Source organism: Sorex fumeus, unplaced genomic scaffold, assembly GCF_029834395.1.
Source record: "Sorex fumeus unplaced genomic scaffold, SorFum_2.1 ptg000034l, whole genome shotgun sequence".
In the NCBI taxonomy this organism is placed as follows: Eukaryota; Metazoa; Chordata; class Mammalia; order Eulipotyphla; family Soricidae; genus Sorex; species Sorex fumeus.
Window position 1 is genome coordinate 39,089,087 of NW_026606091.1, and position 21,868 is coordinate 39,110,954.

Sequence of the window (21,868 nt, forward strand, 5' to 3'; positions counted from 1 at the left end):
GTAAGACTCTAAACTGCCAGCTTTTGCTCTTTCACGTAGAACTCAAAAGTAGAATCTCTAAAGAATCAAATTCTAATAATCTATTTTAAATTTTATTTTACAAGGAAGCAATGTATACATTTAATTAGATTATTCACAGTTTTGTTTTGTCTTATTTTGGTTTGGGGGCCATGCTTAGATTGCTCAGGGCTTACTCCTGGCATGATGCTCAAGGATCACTCTTGGTAGTGAGTGCTCAGGGGACCATATGTAGGGCCAGGGGTTGAACTGGAGTCAGCAGTGTACAAAAGCAAGCACCTCAACTCCTGTAGTATCTCTCAGACCCACATTTTATTTTCTTATTTGATTATAATTTGGGCTGGAGCGATAGCACAGCAGTAGGGTGTTTGCCTTGCAAGCATCCAACATGGCCGACCCGAGTTCGATTCCTCCGCCCCTCTCGGAGAGCCTGGCAGGCTACCGAGAGTATCTTGCCTGCACGGCAAAGCCTGGCAAGCTACCCATGATGTATTCGATATGCCAAACACAGTAACAATTGTCACAATGGAGACATTACTGGGCCCGCTCGAGCAAATCGATGAACAATGGGAGGACAGTGACAGTGACAGATTATAATTTACTTAATAAAGGAAAAATTATAAGCCTTACTTTGCCCCTATATCAGAATATATATGACCGAAATTCTTCAAAGGTTATTTCATCCCTAAAAATTATTTATTAGGGTGAGTGTAGGATAACATTGGTTTGTCTCTTCTGCCTTACCACAGGGAGCTTAGATTATTGGGTTACTCCCAGCACAGTGCTCCTATTCCTCTGTGTTTAGATGTAACCTCTTTCTTTGTGCTCTGCTTCCCCAACTGGTCAATTACCTTTATCTCCTAATCAGACTCTTAACTTGTATATATTGCTTTTCTCTTCTCCTTAACTCCTTTGCATAGTTAATTCAGAGCAATGCCCTTTTTGTATAAACACAGGAAGACAGTTAATTCTATGCTTTTGTAACTTGGGAGTTAATTGACTCCGAATGATATTCACTCCTAGGCATCTGTTCTCTTGACTCAGTTGCCCTTACTTCCTAGTACCTCAAAAGTAGGGTCCTGACAAAGGACTGCATGGACCCAGGGCAAGCTGTGAGCTACCCTGTCATTAAAATGAGCCAGGCCAAAGTGCCATAATACTTAACTATAAGTTAAGAGCATGGTCATGGACAAATTCTGTAATGGTCCAAAAAGTACAACTAGATAGGACACTGCTAGGAAAGATTAATCTGGCCTGATCACTGTAGTCTGAGATCTATAACAAGATATCTCCAAGAAAGCCACCCTACAAGCTTAATGTATCTCTTACTGTGTCCATACAGAATAACTAATATTAAGAAGTACTGTAGCACTGTAACACTGTCCTACCATTGTTCATCAATATGTTCGAGTGAACACCAGTAATGTCTCCATTGTGAGACTTGTCGATACTGTTTTTGGCATATCAAATATGCCATGGGGAGCAGGCAGAGTACTTATGGTAGCTTGCAGAGCTCTCTGAGAGGGACAGAGGAATTGAAACTGGGTCAGCCATATGTAAAAAAACAAACACCTTATGTGCTGTGCTATCATTCCAGCCCTAAGATATTAATTAAGATGTTAATTAAATTATTGGACTAAGGAAAGGAGAAAAACCCCTAAGTGGTATTTTGCCCTTGAGCCTGATCAGCGATCAAGAAGGGCTTTGATATGTTGATGTGCCACCCTACCTGGGTGTGTGGTGGCTACCCACAATGGGAGGAGTTGGAGAGTGACTAGAGAGACCAGGGTGTGTGGGAGTTGAATGCAGAGAGATGAGCAGGAGGGACAGGTGGAGACAGGAATGAAGGGCAGTGGAGACTAGAACGGGGAGTTTAGTGACATTGGAACAGGCATGTGGGGAGAATGGAATAAATGGCAATGGCAACTGATCACCAACCAGCCTGGTCTTCGTTTCCTCCTTAGTCCGCCCAGGGCACTGAAAATCCTGCTTGTCCCAAGACCACCCAACACAAGAGGCTAGAGAGAGCCTCGGAATTTCCCAGTTGTCTGGAGATTACACAGATGGGTGTTTTTGTTTGTTTTGTGTTCCACCCGGGAGACTCAGAGCTTACTACTAGCTTTGCACTTAGGATCATTTCTGGATGGAGCATTATGTTCAGGGGCCTGGGGATTGAACCTGGGTGAGCTGTGTGCAAGACAAATATCTGTTCTTCTGTACTGTCACTCTTACCTCCAGAACTTATTTATTGAATGCGAACCAGTTGAAAACAACAGGATGTCACAATTCTATAAAGGCTGGTAATATTTTATCTCCAGTTTCCATATTATTTTACTGGCAGATATGCTTTCTACATTTCTTTTGTTACTGCCAAGTAAAATAACTGCTCTGAAAAAGAGGGTAAAATAACACAGAAAAAAGTAAAGCAAAGAAATTTCACAATAGCCATCATTTGGACACCAGAAGCAATTTGATTTAAAGCAGCTTGAAATTTTTAAAGAATGACAAAAAAAAGCACTGTTTTCTCATTTGACTTTTGCTTTTTCTTTAAACAGGTACACACTCTCCCTGAAAAGATTTTCTCTTTAAAAACATTGCACAGCTTGACCTGTAATTTAAATCACAATTAAGCTCCTAGTTAGAATGTATCTTCATCATAAATCTGCTATAAATCCCCCAGTGTTCTGCTAAATCCCCTTATCCTCTTACACAGCATGACCCTAGTCTTTTCCCCCAGACATAAAATGCTGAATTATAGCTTATTTATGAGGTTTATGAATAAGACTAATTTGATTGCCATTTGTAGAGAAATTCTCACCAGGTTATTATACTCCTAGATCTCATTAACCAATAAAATATATACAAAACAAAAATTACTCCAAATTAGTCTTCCAAGCAAAATTGCTGGCAACATTTCTTTATATAAAAAGAAGCCACCAGCCAGAACTATTAAGAGCATTTCCTCCTGTTGCCCCAGTTCAGCCCTGTTTATTTATGCAAAATCCAATCTGCTTCTTATAAACACATACAAATCCATTTTCAGCCTGTTATGGATATATACTCCTAGAAAGGCATTGCTTCTCCATTGAGAATTCACTCCCTTGCTATCAGGTTTTATGTTCTTGAGCTAAATCTAGGTACCCACTATAAATCCATGTGTAAATGAGATAGCCCAAGCATCTAGTGAAACCGGTCAACTGAGATTTCAATGACTTGAAGACTTTGGTAGTCACATGTAAAAGAAAGTTAATTGATGCATTAATACTGACAATCCAAATGTGGCATAATATTATTGAAGAAGGTTATGCTTTATAATCAATAAAATATGAACTGATATCCACCACAATATAAACTCCGCAAGGGAGAAATTTTTGCTATACTTTTGATTGACATTATAAGCACCAAAGTATTTGTGTAATTAATGGTAGAATTTCTGTCTCTGTACTACTCTCTCATCAAAACCTGGTTTCATGATCCAGCCTCTTCATCCATAGATCAGAAAAAATTTTAAAAAGGTGATTTTTTTTTAACTGCACGAAGGAACTTAGAGGAAATGTTTGAAATTTGCCAGAGTGAAAACTTAACATCAATATTTCAAGCAATAAAATTTTATATTAATAACCATAAATAATAAGGACCAAGCTAAGTCTGAAATAAAATATGTAGCAATGAAGGGAAAAGCTTATAATTGAAAAGTTTCAAGTATTGTTCTTTCTTTTAAAATTCAAATGATTCAATTAGGTAGATTTGGTTTTGTGAAACCACATGAATAATAGTCAAATTCATAAAAATGTAGAAGTGATTTCCTTCAGAAATGGGATGTTAGACATGTAACAAGGAGGAACTACATTGATTTTCTAATATCAGAACTGTTTTTAAAAAGAATTTCTTTGTACAATATCAGAACTGTTTTTAAAAAGCATTTCTTTGTACAAACTTGTACCATTTATATGTCTGTGATACTGTTTGTCCTATTAGAGGATCGGCTTCTCTTCCTCACCCCATCCCATTCCCTCCTCAAACAGTTGCTGTAGGAATGAGATTGGGAGTTGGGGGAAAAAGGCAGAAAGATTTTTATATCTACAGATACATAAAAAGAACTTGATTTGGATTGTTGAAGTCTGACATAAACTCTATTGGGGATGTCACACATATTCTGGTATTTTGAAGAAAAAGTTCTTGAACGTTATGAAAGTATTGATGTTAAGATTAGAATTAGGGGCTGGAGTGATAGCACAGCGGGTAGGGCGTTTGCCTTGCACGCAGCCAACATGGCCCACCCAGGTTCGATTCCCAGCATCCCATATGGTCCCCCGAGCACTGCCAGGACTAATTCCTGAGTGCATGAGCCAGGAGTAACTTCTGAGCATCACCGGGTGTGACCCAAAAAGAAAAAAAAAGATTAGAATTAAAGGAAAAATAAAATATATGAATAATTGAGACTGAAAAGAGCATATGGGGTTATGAATTTTACATTTGCAAGACAAACAAACTGTGATATGAGACTCTTGGTCATTTCAGCACAAATTAAAGGGAAGTTGGTGGGGAGGGGTGGGTGGCACTACTATCAAGGTAGATACTTACACTTATTCATGTTAGAGCTATGATTGATAGTGTCATATAAATAAACCGTTTTACTGATACAAACTTTTTAAAATGTCAGATCAGTGAAGAATAATTAGCAACTGCTACTAACTTACTGAAACTTAGGTTACTGAATATAGACTATGCTGTATTTTTCCCTGTTTTTATTTTTTATTAATTCACGGTGAGATACAGTAACAAAAGTTTCATGTTTGAACTTTGATAATACGGTCATCAAATACTCATCCCTTCACCAGTGCACCTTTTCCACCACCAAAATCCCCAGTATTCCCACCTCATCATCATTCCACACCTCCCCCTCCCTGGGTGGCAGATAATTTGCAAAATATTCTCAACTTTAGTTACCTTCGATATTTCGAGACCTGTCCTACCACCCCTCATACCTGCTGAAAATACAACTGCTAGACAATGTGTTTTGTATTGCTTGTTATGGATATAATATAATGTCTTGCTCCATGCACTCTAGGAATTCTAAGATTTTAATAATTAGGGTCTGAAGAAATCACTGCCGCAAGTTTCTCGGGTCCAAGATTCCTGTGTGTGTCTCTGGATCGTGACCACGTGGGAGCTGGTGCTTCTTGCTGGCTTCTAGAAAATGGCAGCCACGGGAACTCTTAGAGGGCAGGTGATGAGATGACACCTGCCCTCGTCTGGATCGGCCCAGTGGAGAAGTCTTGTTGCAAAGTCCAGGGCCATCTCTGCTGCAAGTTGCTCGGGTCCGAGATTTCTGTGTGTGTCTCTCGACTATGCTGTATTTTAATATGCAGCAATTCAAAATCTTTTTCACTTTTCAATTTATTTTTTATCTTATTTTAATCAGAGAGCTACAAATATCAACAAATAATCCCCGCAAATTTACTCATATTCAACCAATAAATAATAAGCATCTGCTAAGTACTCTGTACTGAGGTATGCCACAAAATATATTGCAGTAGAAATAGAAGCCAGAAGATAATTCTGGTTAGACACAGTTAAGAATGAAAATAAGTCTTCCAGAACTGAATTTAGGATTGACAGGATTGAAATACTGTCATAGAGAAGAAATAAATAGGAACTGGGAATGTGGCTCAGTACTAGCCTTACATGCATGAAACTTGGGTTCAATTCCTAGAACCATCAAATGCACACACACACACACACACACACACACACACACACACACACACAGTATACCCCTTGTGATTTCCAACTGTTGAGAAGGTTAAGGGTGTCTCTTATGAAGTGATTTTTAGAAGCACCCAAGCGATACCGAGGAATCAATGACCTAGATTTGAAAATCAGAACATCTAGTCCCTACCCCCAGACATGCAGGGAGTAGAGAAGAGCTGGAGAGTGACTTCAATTGCCAATGGTCAATGAGCTCATCTGACATGCCTTGGTAATGAAACATACTTAAAAAGTCACAAAGAGGCGCTTCAGAAAACTTCCAAACTGTTCATCATTGGAAACTTGGGAAGAGTAATATATCTGGAAAGAACAGAAATTCTGTGATTCCCTATACATCTTCCAAAGAGCAGTTCCTAAGTTATGATCCCAAGCATTGCCAGGTATAGCCAGAAAAGACCTCAGGAATGCCAGATGTCCCGGTTTGTCGTGGCCCCACAGAGATCCCAAGTAGCAGCCCCATCCTCAATCCCTGGCCCCATTAGCCAAGTATGAGTGACAACAGGTCCTTGCCCTTTGCACAAATTTGGAAGGCACAGGGAAAAAAAAGAGTAAATAGTACACAAATTGCTCTATAATCCTGCTTCCATTATTGTCTACACTAAATTTTTCTTTTTATTCATGCATGCAATGTTTTTCTTCTATGCTCTGGGCTGTGCCATCTACTGACAATGCTTTCCACTCTATTTTTCCTTGGTTTAATGTCTTTATATCATCATTTCTATGAACTATGAACTTCCTGGAGAAACAACCTATATCTTAGTTATCATTTCTAGTAAACACCTAACAAATTTTTGTATAAGGTATGCATTCCATAAATAATGATCAATCCATTCATTCATGTCCTCATCTGCCCACTAACAAGGTTACCTAGAACTTTCTTTTTTGCCTTTGGTTGGTGCTTGGTTCACAGTTGTGGGCATATAAATACCAGTGGTCTAAGGAAGAAAGAGCAAGAGATGAGTCTGGAAGAGCTGACTGAAACTAAGAACAAATTATGGAAGAGCAGGCATAGCACCTTAAAGAGATAAGACAATTCACAAGGAGAAATTCACAGAAGGTTTATACAGTGAAAAGATTGTTGGTTCTGATGCAGTATCACACTTTGTGAATTTTAGAGATAATAGACACAGGGTGCTGATTAGTCTTGTTGAAGTAGGACTTTGGTAGAGAATTTGAAGAACAAATACTGATGATTGGAGAAGACTGCAGAATGAGGTAAAAAGTAGAGGAGATACTATTGCAGAATCAAGTTAAAAAAAAAAAAGAACAATAGTTCTTGAATCTGGTAGGAGCTGAATGGAATCAACCAGTAAAAGAACAAGCAGATGAAAATGGATTTGATACAAAGTAGTAAAGTAGTTAGAGACCAAATAAAAGTAACATTTAAATAAGATGTGGCGAAATAGAAGAGATAAAACTGGTAGATTTGACTATAAGCCAAAATGGATAAGAGAGAAACCAATATAAAAGACTGAAAAAAAATGAAATAAGATATTATATTTTATGAAAGTGCATGAAAATATTTTAAGATCTTATCTAAACATATTTTTTCTTTGCATTTGTATTTAAACAGGAAAAATTGCTTTAAATATGTAACATTAGAATCTAAAAGCAAGACTGGAGATTGGCAGGAACTAAACCAGAGATTCCACATGCATTTGGCCTTTCATGCACTTTTTAGAAAATTTAACTACTTATTTTTCTCCTGGAAACCTACCTATCTTAGTGAACACAAGGTATTTCCAAGTTTCTCCCAGATAATTCCATCAGCCCTGAATCCTTCTAGCAGTGCTGAGGGGCAATATCATCCACTGTGGAAAGAACTGACTGATTAAAACAAGATCATTAATTTGCTTCCTGAAAAGTAAGGACTTCTTAAGTATGGTTGATTAAACGTCCTTATAAATTCATTAAAATAGTGGGTAAAATATAATTATTGTTAAATAAACTACATATAAGGCTCAAAAACTGATTTATTTATTAATACTATCTCTACTCAACCCTATTCTTGAACAGGAACAGATGCTACGACACCTCTAAGCTTTATCTCTTATTTGGGGTCAGAGTGGTCACAACCTGCAGTATTCAGGTCTTACTCCTAGCTCTGTGTTGAGAGCTCACTCCTAAAAGTGCTCAGGGAACATGAAATGATTCTGGGATTAAACCAGGGTTGGTTGCATGCAAGGCACGCACGTTGGCCCTATTTTCTTCAGCCCTTTATTCTTTTTAAATAGATAGGTAAAAGGGGCTTGAGCTTCAGTAAGGCAGAAGAATCAGAACTAGGTTCTCAGGAAAAACATCGAGTTTTAAAAAACTGCCAGTCACTAGGAATGGAAAAACTCCCACATGCTAGTGCGGGAAAGGGCAAGGAATCTTGTTTTCTGCCTGGGCCTCTGAACAGGGAAGAAAACAAAAAGCACCCATGAGAAATCAAAACACTATACCTGTGTGATTGTTATAAATTTTCAATAGCTGCATAATTTAGGGACCACAAGCAGAGAAATAATCATTCACAAATGCTCTAGGATCTTTACGAACCCAAGAACCTTGGCAGAAGCAAATGCTTAACTGCTCTGAAGGGACTTTTTCACAATTCAGGGCATAAGAGACTCCCATAAACAAAACAACCCCATCCCAGAAAGAGCAATAGAGAATAAATCTCTGTGAGTAAGAACCAGCAAATGCTATAAAGAGTAGTAAAGAACTCAGAAGTTGGAAATTACAGAAATATCTGAAAGAGAATATAGCAACATTTAACTTGACTAAAGAGGCAAAGTAGAGGGCTGGAGCGATAGCACAGCGGGTAGGGCATTTGCCTTGCGTGCGGCCGACCTGGGTTCGATTCCCAGCATCCCATATGGTCCCTTGAGCACTGCCAGGGGTAATTCATGAGTGCAGAGCCATGAGTAACCCCTGTGCATTGCCTGGTATGACTCAAAAAAAGCAAAAAAAAAAAGAAAGAGGTAAAGTAATAGAAATCACAATAAAAGAATAAGCAGGTTTCCAGACCAGAAACCATAAGGTACATTGAAGATAAAGTTGGCAAAACCCTCCATGACATTGAAGCTAATGGTATCTTCAAAGATGCCACGCCACTGGCCGAGCAAGTGAAAACAGACATAGATAAATGGGACTATCTTAAACTAAGAAGCTTCTGCACCTCCAAAGAAACAGTGACCAAAATACAAAGACAGTCTACAGAATGGGAAAGGATATTCACCGAATACACATCTGACAAGGGGTTGATATCCAGGATATACAAAATACTGGTTAAACTCCACAAGAAGAAAACATCCAACCCCATCCAAAAATGGGGCAATGAAATGAACAGAAACTTTCTCAAAGAAGAAATCCGAATGGCAAAAAAGCACATGAGAAAATGCTCTACATCATTAATCATCAGGGAGATGCAGATCAAAACCACAATGAGATACCATCTCACACCTCAGAGACTGGCCCACATTCAAAAGAACAAAAGCAACCGATGCTGGCGTGGATGTGGCGAGAAAGGGACACTCCTTCACTGTTGGTGGGAATGTCCACTGGTTCAGCCCTTCTGGAAAACAGTATGGACGATTCTCAAAAAATTAGAAATTGAGCTCCCATTTGACCCAGCAATACCACTCCTGGGAATATATCCCAGAGAGGCAAAAATGTATAGTCGAAGTGACATCTGCACTTGTTTGTTCATTGCAGCACTCTTTACAATAGCCAGAAACTGGAAGAAACCTGAATGCCCAAGAACAGATGACTGGTTAAAGAAACTTTGGTACATCTACACAATGGAGTACTATGTAGCTCTTAGAAAAGATGAAGTCATGAAATTTACATACAAGTGGTACAATATGGAAAGTATCATGCTAAGCGAAATGAGTCAGAAAGAGAGGGATAGACATAGAAAGATTGCATTCATCTGGGGGATATAAAGTAACAAAGTATGAGATTAATACCCAAGAATAGCTGAGATCAGCACCAGGAGGATTACTCCATAACTTAGAGGCCAGCCGGGTATCCTAGAGGAAAGGGCAGTTCAGATAGAGAAGGGAGCACCAAATAAAGGATGTTTGGAGGATCCTCCCAGGAGGGGAGATGCATGTCGAAAGCAGACTATGGACTGAACATGTTTGCCACTCAATGCCTCTTTTGCAGACCACAACACCCAAAAGGAGAGAGAGAACACAGGGGATTGCCCTGCCACAGAGACAGGGGGGATGGGGGGATGGGGGTGGGAGGGATATTATCCATGGTGGTGGAAAATGGGCACTGGTGGAGGGATGGGTATCTGATCATTGTATAATTGAAACCAAAGCACAAAAAATTGTAAATCTACAACTTTAAAAAAAATAAAATAAAATAAAGGGAAAAAAAAAGAATAAGCAGGTTTCACAGAGAACCAAACAGAATATGTAATATTGAAAAAAAAATCATTGAAATAAAAATGCATGATCTATGAGCCTAGAATACAGCTCAACAAGGTAGAGCATATACCTAACATGTTTGAAGTTCCAAGTTCCATCCTGACACTGTATGCCACCTCGTCGATCCCCCCATCCCCCACTTTTCAGCAGCTTTGGGTGCTGAGAAACATAGCACCAAGTAAGGCATGAAACAGGTCTAATGCTGGGTGGATTATCACTGGGAGTGACTGCCTCTGATGTAGGCAGGTAGACAGGGAAAGGCCCTCAGCAATAAAAGTTAGGTCAACGGAACTTCTGGGACCAAAATCCTAAAACTGATCCACTCTGTGGATACAGAAAACAAACTTGATAAGACCTTCAGCAGACACTGAGGAGGTTGGACCCCTCCCCATGAAGTTCCTCAAACCCTCAGACCCCTCCTTTGATCTGATTAAAATGTGATCCAGCCCCGAGAAGACTCCAGAACTTCTGAATCAAGAAGAGCCTATAAAAGACACCTTGAACAAAGGAAGGGTATGCATATGCTGCCCGAGCCCACGTGCTGTTTGGGCCTGCATGGCCCAGCACATGTGGTGCCAGAGCACATATGTTGCCCGCATCTCTCCTCATAAGATGTGTACTTCCTAACACTAGGATGTGTGTAGGGACTCTCTCTGCCCTTGGAGAAGCCCACATTCTCTCTTGAGCACGTTACCCTTTCTCTCTTACTCTCTGCTCTCTCCCACATTTTTCTTCCTCCTTTCCTTCAAAAATCCTCCACATAAAACCTATTTGCTTCACTGCTTTTGTCTACTCCTAAAATTCTCTGCAAATGAGACAAGAACCCTGAAAACCCTGGGTCAGGCCTGGGACTGGTTTCTCCTTCCTGCAAAGAGCAAATCCTCACTCCAGCCTGAGTCTGTGGCTCCCCAATAAATCGGGTGGTGGGAATCGATTCCCATGCCAAGAAGACAAAGCAGACTTCAGGTATGGCCTGATGGCCACCTCGTGGGGCTTGTAGGTCTCAGGCCCGTGCTGAGCAGGGGCTCATCTAAGACTTTACCAGTCCTAGTCTTCCTAGCAGGTCCCGGGTGGTAGAGGAGAAGTGGGAGAAGGTAACTGTCCTTCTCTCCTCCTGATTCATGTGAGACACCCATGGGGTCCACCTACATCAACCCTACTTAAAAAACAAAACAAGCACATTTAATCAGACCTCACAGGGGAATATTGCTTGACTATTGCTTAATTTCTTTTATGTATATGTGTACATACATGCTGGGAATGGAATTCATGAATTTCCATATAGGAAGCATGTAGAGTCATATACCCACCACTCCTCATTTTAAATTATGCTCAACAGTATTTCTTTCTAAGTTTTTCAGTCACGTTCTGCTTGGTATATTCTGAATGTGCTGCTATTCAATAGTTTTACCACAGAACTTCTTGTTCCATCAATTCCATCCTTGAACCTAAAATTAATTTCCCAACAAATGAATGGTTGTTTCTGGAGTAAACTGAAAGTTTCTTTTTTCTTGTCCTAAGTTCCAGTGAGAGAATTCCACCATTCTCCGTGCAATTAATATTAAACAAGTACCATCAGGGCTGAATATTACTGCAACCCTTTGGAAGACTAAATCTTTTTCTTCTATCCTATTTTATGACTTTATCAATATGTTTTCTACATAAACACTAGGACCACACCAGTCTGCCAATACGGAAGATTTTATGAAGATCTTGTAAGCTTTGATCCACAGTGATGAAAGAATAACAGTCGTTTATATTGTTTCTTGGGTTGGAGCGATAGCACAGCGTGTAGGGTGTTTGCCTTGCATGCAGGTTGGATTCTTCTGCCCCTCAGAGAGCACGGCAAGCTACCAAGAGTATCTCGCCCACACAGCAAAGCCTGACAAGCTACCTGTGATGTATTTGATATGCCAAACACAGTATCAATTGTCACAATGGAGACATTACTGGATACACTCAAGCAAATCAACGAACAACAGGAGGACAGTGACAGTGACAGTGATGTGTTTCTTAAATTGTGGGTTGGGTAACTTTAAAAAAATTGGTCTAAATTTCCTTGTGGTTCATTACTATAAATGTGTATAATCAGATTGGCACCTCTGATCAGCGGGGATTGGAGACAGAGAATGTAACAAACACATAAGGAGACAAATGCATATGGACTGTCCAACCTTTAGGGTCTTCTGGGTATCTCTAAGTAAAAACAAAGGCTGGCCATTTATTTAATAGTTTTGCTCCCCCATGTTGGTTCTCTTCACTTCAGTAACTGAGTTTACAGAGACATTAAGAATAGTTAGTAAGCACGTCAAAATTCAATGGATATGCTAAGATCAGAGACAGAGATATTTCACATAGCAAATCAGCTGACTCTCTTAAAGACTTAAATGTATCAGCCAGTAATTAATCTATAAAGTAAGTGTAAAGCTAATAGAGCTGGTCTTAGCATACCTCTCTTCACCTCAAACTCATTTCACAGCTTGGTGAAATCCCCATCTGCCTTTAGTTGCAAATGAAATTCTTTATTCACAAAGCAATGAAAGAGACCCTACTAAAAATAAATATGCTGAGACTAAATAGACTTCAATCCAAATGAGCAGCTGTGAAATGTTGCTGGGATGCAGGGATCAAGAAAAAGACGGCTGGGACCAGAGGTATAATACAGCGACTAGGACACTTGTCTTGCACATGGCGACGCTGGTTCAATTCGGGCATCAGCATATAGTACTCCAAGCTCAGCCAATTGTGATCCCTGAGCACAAGAGCTAGGAGTAAGCCATAACACAGCTGGTGTGCCCCATAAGCCAGAAAGAAGACAAAAAGAAGAAGATAGCCGCTGTTAGGCCATTAATACACAAATGGATATGAAGCAAAATAAACGAGTTTCCTTTTTTCGGGTGGTGGGGGCAATCCAACTGTACCTAGGGTTGTTCCTGGTGGTGCTCAGGAGCTGGTTCATTCAAGTAAGGCAACTCTGTTCACCGAGCTAGATCCTCCCGCCCCTCACACCCCCAAATTTACCTTTTGAAATAGGTAAAGAATTTGAAAACATAGGCAACTGTACTTGATAGTTTAAGGCCAATGCGAATACTACAAAGCCTTTCCAGGGCAAAAAGAGCTTTGGAGGCCTGAGCTGTTTTTTTTTATTAGTCTCACCACGTCTTAATAATTTATTTTTCAGATAAGAATACACACGAATACAGAGTATTGTTAATAGAGGTGCTGGATTCTGTGCATGAAAGAAATGGCTGTAAAATTAAAGGGGAAAGGCCCTGGAGCTACATGGCTTGGGAAACGCACTCCAGAGTTTCCGCTTAATCTCCGCCTGAATTGTTTAATTTACTATTAATCTATAAAGAGAACAACAGGATGAAGATTGTACTGGGCTACCTCGATTTTAAGAAACCCTTGGAAGCCACTGTGCTAGGGAGTGCAATCTGTCTGAACTGGTCTCAGGTGTGTCCAAGGATTGTCTCTCCCCCACCCCCCAACCGAATTCATTCTACCATTACTTTTCATTATCCAGCTTTTTCAGTGATGGAGCGTCTCTCTATCCAGCACCACAAGGCTATTAGTCCCCCAGGCAGGTTCCCTCTGAGGTTCAGTAAAACTGCACATAGACTCAACAGACTCAGTTTCTTTTTTCAACTTTTTTTTATTGAATCACTGTGAGGTAGACCCTTACAAGCTGTTCATGACTGGAGTTCAGTCTTACAGTGTTCCAACACCCACCCCTCCACCAGTGTACATTTCCCAGCAACAGTGTCCCCAGGTTCCCTCCCATAACCCTCCCACCCCACCCCCAGCCCATCCCTGCCTCTGGCAGGCGCTTTTCTTCTTTCTCTCTTCTTTTGGGCACTGTGGTTTGCAATACTGATACTAAAAGGCGATCAAGAATATCCCTTTAACTATTTTTAACCCTCAGATCTCGTCCAGCCGTGATCATTTCCAGCTGTTATCATCATACTGGTCTCGTCTCTATCTTACCTACCCTTGCCCGCCCCCCCCCCCCCCACATACACACACACACACATGTGGTTATTTCCAACCAGACTTAGTTTTTTGCTGGGAAATTCGAGATTTAATTTTAAAAAAAAAGAAAAAAGAAAAAAAAGGCCCTGCCCCAGACCGGGCAGGTGGAGGGCGGAGCCCGAATACTACTCTCTGCCCATAGATTTCAGCAGGTCGAGCTTGCCTGGCCTTAACACAACTCAATTGCTATTTATATCAAATCTGAGCCAACACGGTTACAGTCTAAGGTGTCCGGAGAGGAACGAGCCCACCGGGAAGAAAAAAAAAAAAAAAAGTCCTCGGGCCTCCTCGCCTTGATCCGCTCAGAGATGACAGTAACGGGCCGGGACAAGAGCCCCGCCCTGGGTTCTCGGCCTTCTCCCGCCTTCCCCGGGGCCGGGGCGGGACTTGGAGGAGGAGCGGGGCCCTACGGTGCCGGTGCCGGGCTGTCCAAAGTGTGCCTGACGCCAACTTCAGTATTTACCTTCGACTCCTCCAGTCCTCCGGCCCCGCCGTCGTAGAATCCCAGTGCTGTTGTAGTCGGACCCTCTTTCCTTTCTTCCTCTTGCTTTGATTATTCTAGAGCAGGGGGAACTAGGCGCTCCTTCGCACAGGCGATCTCCGAAGCTGCCGCTCAGGAACCGGGCCAAGGACGTGGGGTCCTTGACTCGCGCCGAAATTCAAAGGGATAAATATTTCCGGCGCCGGCGCTAAGGGCCGCGGGGCGAGTGTTTGTCGGTGCTATGGAAGGATTCACTACCTAAGAGCTCGAAGGCGGGCAGGGTTGGCGGGCTGGACGCCCGCGTGCCCAGGAAGAGTTTCGGGAGCGCGTCCAGACCGGGCAGCCTGTGCACTAGGGAGTCCGGTGCGTGCGCGCGGCCGTTTAGGGCCTAGCCTGGCAGCTCGGGCTGCAATTGGGGGCCTGGGAGTGGGGTTAGGGTGCGGGGACGGATTGCCAGGGGCGCCCTGAGGGTAGGATTAGGCTGTCAGGCTTTCCAGCAGAGTGATCAGTTTCTGTCCAGCCTGGGAGTAGGTTGAGCAAGTGCTGACTTCGTTCAGCTTGGTAAGACGGTTGCAAGGCACTGATTACCAAGAGGCTGGAGAAACGGAGAATGCAAGTATCTTGAAACAATGTTTGCTGCCCTCTGGTCTCCCGCACCCTGCCCAGGCGTGGAGATGTGAATGTGGGTGAAGGTCCTGCAGGAGATGACTTCCGTCTTGACTTGAGTAGGCAGAAACGTCGACCCTTAAATGCAGTGAGGCAGAAGGAGGGATGAGAGAGGTAGGGATGCTTTATTTCCCCCATATGGAGTTCAGCACGCACCCCAGTGGGATGACGTTTGAACAGAGACAGGTGCGTGAAGGAGAGCGAGCCTGCAAAAGTGCCTGGAAGCAACACGATATGGGCATGATCAGTCATCTCCGTTAGCTAGCACAGAAAGAGGATCGAAGCCCCGAGGAGCAGTGGCTTGACTCACTTTCCTGCTATGTATGTTCCAAAATTGACTCACTTCCCTGCTCTGCATGTTCCTAAATTGGAGGCCAGTACTCTTACTTCCGAGGAATTGACTTGTCATTTCTATTCGTTCTGGCATTCTTTGTTTTTAGTCTTTTGCATTTACTGTCCTTCCAGACTGACATTCCTCCTCTTTGTGTTTTGTTCAGAACTGCTCTGTGGCCTGTTTAATTCCTAGTAGAGGCTTATCTGTCCACATCAGTAGTGAAGATGCATGTTAAGTCAATCGTTCTGGAGGGATTTAAGTCCTACGCACAGAGGACAGAAGTCAATGGTTTTGACCCACTCTTCAATGCCATCACTGGCTTAAATGGTAGCGGGAAATCCAACATATTGGACTCCATCTGTTTCTTGCTGGGCATCTCCAATCTGTCTCAGGTAAGGTGTAAACTTTTCTGATTCAGTGATGGGAAGTCATCAGTGAATTTGGAGGTTATCGACACTGTTCTGTTGATTTGTATGTTTTACTTTACTTGATATATCTATACCTCAGGGGTAAAGGTATTGTTGCTCTCTGAGAGGAGAAAATAGAAAACTTGGAGAAAGTTGTCTTAGATTCACTTTTGAAGCACTCAGACTTCCTCTAACTTTAAAGTCAGTCTCATTCCAGAGTGGGAATTTCCAAATACTGTCTCAGTAGGCCCTTGTTTCACTTCCCAGACTATAATGTCTTTTTAGGAGCTCCTAATGTATTCTTTTCCCCAAAATCTTTCAAGTGAATTTGCTTTAAGAATTGAGCAAGAGTACAGTTCAATGCAGAGGTTAAAAACTTCTTGGAGAAAGGAATTCAGTGTAGGTTGCTGTCCTTGTTTCTGAATGTGACCGCTTATCCGTGGCTTCATGTTACCACATGAGTGGTTCTTTAATAGCAAGAACCCATCATTTTTAGTGTTTATTGTGTAATAAGGGGTTTTGTAATTGATAAGCTTTTCTTTTTATTTTAGGTTCGGGCTTCAAATTTACAGGATTTAGTTTACAAAAATGGTCAGGCTGGCATTACAAAAGCCTCAGTGTCAATCACCTTTGATAATTCTGACAAAAAGCAAAGTCCTTTAGGATTTGAAGTACATGATGAAATTACAGTAACCAGACAGGTGGGTGACCTCTAAATCTTATTTGGGTATCTAAAAATTTACATGACTGATGGGTTTTCAGCAGTAAGAATATGGGAGCAAGTTCATGAGCAAAATTGATGTATCACAAACTGATGACTTTTTAGTATCTGGTTTCTGTTCCTTTGAAAATGAAGAGGTAAGGAGAGGGAGGATTAGCTTCAATGTATGAAAACAGTATAAGAATGTGATGGGAAACCGAAGTACAAAAATTTGTAAGGTCAACAACTGTACCTCATGGTGTTTCGCTAATAAAAGAATAAAAATTGAAAATAAAAAGATTTTTGCATTGGAAAAAAAAAGAATGTGATGGGAGTAGATAATGTTTTAATCATAAATGGAAAACATAAAGCTAAACATGACTTTCGGAAACTAATCTGTGAAGACACCCAGTTAGGTTTTTCTTTTTTGTTGGGTGTGTGTTTGGCCCACACTCGGCAGAATTTAGGGCTTACTCCTGGTTCTATGCTCAGAGGCACTCCTGGTCGGCCCTGGCAATCATACAGGGTGCCCAGGATTGAACCCAAACTGGCCATGTGCTAGACAAACATCATACCCACTGTACAAGTACCGGGGAACCAATCCAGCGCAAGTGAAGTCTGTAACTTCAGTCCCGTGTTAGAAGCCAGTTATCCAGAATCCGGTTTATATTCTTTATGAATAAGCTGCACATGCTCCGTTTACTTCTGATAGCTTTGGTTTACCACTACTTAGAAGAAACAGCTGAAAAATAATTGGGGAGGGAACTTATGCTCTAAACTCAATATTTGAGTGTTTATATGTTATTTTTCTTTTAGGTGGTTATTGGTGGCAGAAATAAATACTTAATCAATGGAGTCAATGCAAATAATACCAGAGTACAGGATCTCTTCTGTTCTGTTGGTCTTAATGTTAACAACCCTCACTTTCTCATCATGCAGGTATTTTGGGTTTTTTTTTTTATATCTCTTTCTTAATAGTTTTGACATCTCTTTATTTCTGAGTTATTTGGTTATTTGAATAAGTATTTATTTTGATACTCCTTTTTTGCTTCATCTTTCATGGCGCCTGTTAAGAAATGTAGGTTGGTTATTGTATTTGTATGCTCTAACATTTGTACACTTCAGGTTTTTTCTCTTTTCTTTTTTGGATTTTGAGCTATACCTAGCTATGCAAAGGGCTTATTTGTGGTTCTGTACTCAGAGATCACTCCTGACTAATTTGGGGGACCATATTTGGTGTCAGGTAATCAAACCTGGATTGGGTGCTTTCAAGGCAAGCGCCTTACCTGCTCTATCTCAGCGGCTCTTTATACTTTAATTTTGAAGAATGTTTGGAATTAATCTTCCTTGAATTAATTTTTTGTTGTAAGAACAAAACTTTTTGTTGTAAGATGCATCCAAAGTATAACAATCAAAAATTAAATTAATGGGGGCTGGAGCAATAGCACAGCAGGTAAGGCATTTGCATTGCATGTGGCTGACCCAGGTTCAATTCCCAGCATCCCATATGGTCCCCCAAGCACCACCAGGAGTAATTACTGGGTGCGTGAGCCAAGAGTAACTCCTGTGCATCGCTGGGTGTGACCCAAATAGCAAAAAAAAAAAAGAGAGAGAATTAGTAAAATTAAGTTCCTGTTGTAAGATGTATGCAAACTATAACAATTTGCTTTAAAACTAACAATATATTTTGGGGGTTATTAGATTAAAGCATTTTATTGCAAAAATTTAGTAAATTTTAAATACTTTTCTTGAGTAATTTATGAAGATGAAAAAAGGGGGGCCGATGTTCCCTTGCACTTACATTAGCCTGATACCAACTGACATGCATCTCTCTTTTGAGAAATTACTGGCAAAGTCAATGCAAAATTATAATAAAATTAAAATATATTTTTAGTAAATTGCAGCTTAAAAGCTGAAAGTTACTTCAAGTGAATCAATTTTCTAAGTAATATGATTCTTGGGAAATTTGTTTTCAACTTGGGTTTTTTTGTTTATTTGTTTTTAATACTTCTGAATGAATTTGCTTATTTTTGAGACCTGGAAGTATGGAATCTATGATGTATGTGTGTGTGTGTGTGTGTGTGTGTGTGTGTGTGTGCCTACTTAGAACTAAATACTTCTATCATTACTACTGTCTAATTAACTTTGTGTTACTAATGTGTGACTTTTATCAGTGGTGTGAAAATATATAGCAAAGTTGCAAATTTCTAGTTATGTGACAATTTTTTTTTCTAAGCAAAGAAACTTCCCAAAAGATTATAATTAGTTTCAATGCAAATGAACAGATATGCCTTTCGGTTATGCTTTCTGTAATTTGTTAGCATTATTAAAGTTTGCCATTTTATTTTCAGGGTCGAATTACAAAAGTATTGAATATGAAACCACCAGAGGTAAGAGCGCTATTTATGGACAGTTGGTCGTAGTTATTATGGATATTGTTTTAATCTTCTACATAATCTACTTTTTCACATTGTTTCTTTATATTTTGGAAACTGTAAGAATGATTACTAAAGAAACTGGTTTTGTTGTTTGTTGTTGGTTTTTTTTTGTTGGTTGTTAAAAATTTGGCACTTTTAGTTTATTTTTTCGGTTATGTAATTCATTTACCCCGCTGAGCCTCTGTTTTCTCAGTTATAATTTGGAGTCAATAATCCTTATCCCTTATCTATTCTGAGACTATAAGAAAAGACATATAAAAATCACCATTGAGCATGTTTTTAAAAGTTGAGCTCTCATTGATATGAGTTTTATGTAAATGTAAATGACCTCCATGAATGGTAATCTAGCTCCTATGCTTCACCACACATAGTTGTTTTCTTGTGATTAGATCTGCTGTGTTGATGCTGTGCCGTTCAGATTTGTTGGTGCGTGATCCACACTGATTCACACCTCACTATGCTCAGAGTCCATAAGGGTGATGCTGTGGGAGGGTCAGGTGGAGCCAGGGATTTAATTTGAATCCTCTTGTAGGCCAGGCCAGTCAGTCCTCCAATCTTCTTGGCCCTGAGAAAGCAGCTTTTTAAGATATCCCATAATAATTTCCAAATATAGAATGCTATTATCAATCAGGAGGCTTGTGTCTTTTGACCACTGCAGCCATTTTTTCTAACCCATATCATCCCTGTCAACTATAAGTCTTTTCTCGTATTTATAGGTTGATTTGTGTGTGTGTGTGTGTGTGTGTGTGATTGTTTAGTTCCCTTTTCAAGATTCCACACACAAATGAGATTCTCCGTTTTTGATTTTCTCTACCTGACTCATCAGCATTCAACAGAATACCCTCAAGGTCCTTCAGTACTATTGAAAATGCCCTGGTTTCCTTCCTATTTATGGCTAACACATTCCAAAGTGCATATATCCTCCATATCTTCTTAATCCACTCATCCATACTTTAGGACTGATGTTGCTCTTTAAGTCTTGGCTGTTACAAATGCTGCATCCACGTGGAGCTGCAGCTCGCTCCTGTGTTTGGAGTTCCTATTTTCTTTTCTGTAGCATAATTACCCAGTAGTAGAATTGCTGGGTCGTATATTACAATTTTATGGTTTTGGAGGAATTTCCATGCCATTTTTCGTGGTGGCTGCACGAGTACATGAAAATATATATATTTCCTCTGACAGGACGCAAAGGTTCCCCTTTCTCCAGTCTTACCAAGACCACATGTCTTGTCCTTTTTAAATAGCCGTTCTAAAAGGTGCAAGGTGATATAACTATTGTGGTTTTGGTAAGTGTTCCCCTAGAAATTAGGGTCTGCTGACTGTTTGTAGTTTTTAATGGAGAAACATCTAAAGATCTTCTGCCAGCTTTTTAAATTTTCATTTATTTCCCTGTTCTGTGAGGGTTTTTTTTATATCTTTTATTATCAGATTACCATTATCAGGTAATTTATGGTTACACATATTTACTCCTATTCGGGTTTTTTTCATTTGTTCACGAGTTCCTTTGGTGCATAGATGTTCTTCTTTTATACTTTATTTTAATCAGCATTTTCAACATGTAGCTAAAAATGAAGCGTTGACAGTACACCATGAGTTCACACAGGCCAGCATTGCCAGCTCCCTGCAGTGACATGAGAGAGCGAAGCGTTTTCTTCCTTGAGCTCTTTTTGATTGAAATGCTAGAAAAAAATATTTGGCAGACTTGGCCACACCTCAGATCCATTTGTCACACTGTTTGTGAAATTACTACATTTAATTTGCTTCACTTACAGTAGACTAAAAAAATCAACATAGTTCTTAAGGAGTTAGTTAAATGCAGATTTTTTTGAAGATTACAGTAATGGCAGATTGGTGCATGTTTTATCAACATGCACCTTACGCATTTTTTTTAAGATTTTTCTTCATTGAATTACTATGAGATGAAAACCCTTGCAAAGCTGTTCATGATTAGATTTCAGTCTTACAGTGCTCCAACACCCATCCCTCCACTAGTATACATTTCCCAGCACCATTGTCCCCAGGTTCCCTCCCATCACCCCTCACCTCCCCCACAGCCTGCCTCTATGGCCGGCATAGTCCTACATGTTTATCTTTGGTTTTGGTATCAAATCCAGGAAATCACCAGGGCTATAGGCAAGGATCTTATCATTTATTTTTTTTCTAGGATTTTATGTGCCCAGTATTTTTAAAAAATAAATAAAATTATGTAGAGCAGCCGGTTTTCTTTGTTGGAATTAAACATTGCAGAAAAAGATTTGAGTGAAATTAGTTCATTACATGGGCTGGAGAAATAGCACAGCGGTAGGTTTTTTGCCTTGCACACAGCCAGGCCAGCTGAGCCCAGTTTGATTTCTCTGCCCCTCTCGAAGAGCCCAGCAAGCTACCGAGAGTGTCTAGCCCGCATGGCAAAGCCTTATAAGCTACTCGTGACATATTCAATATACGGCAATGACAAGTCTCACAATGAAGATGTTACTGAGCCCACTCTAACAAAAATCGATGAACAATGGGAGGACAGTGCTTGTTTGACAGTTCATTACGTACAGTAGTTTACTTAGAGCATTACTGCTTCATTTTCTTTTAGCATTCTCTTGAGAGAGTT

At 40.3% G+C, this 21,868-nt stretch overlaps 1 protein-coding gene across 1 annotated transcript in view; it reads left to right on the top strand.

Annotated features, from left to right (window-relative positions):
* Positions 1 to 14,959: 14,959 nt before the first annotated feature.
* Positions 14,960 to 21,868, top strand: part of SMC2 (structural maintenance of chromosomes 2) — a 41,756-nt gene continuing 34,847 nt past the window's right edge. The window contains exons 1-5 of the mRNA XM_056117114.1: positions 14,960 to 15,084; positions 15,885 to 16,113; positions 16,680 to 16,829; positions 17,645 to 17,767; positions 19,180 to 19,218. Of these exons, the coding sequence (XP_055973089.1) occupies positions 15,946 to 16,113; positions 16,680 to 16,829; positions 17,645 to 17,767; positions 19,180 to 19,218 (480 nt within the window). The 5' untranslated portion in view covers positions 14,960 to 15,084; positions 15,885 to 15,945. The remainder of the gene's footprint in view (positions 15,085 to 15,884; positions 16,114 to 16,679; positions 16,830 to 17,644; positions 17,768 to 19,179; positions 19,219 to 21,868) is intronic.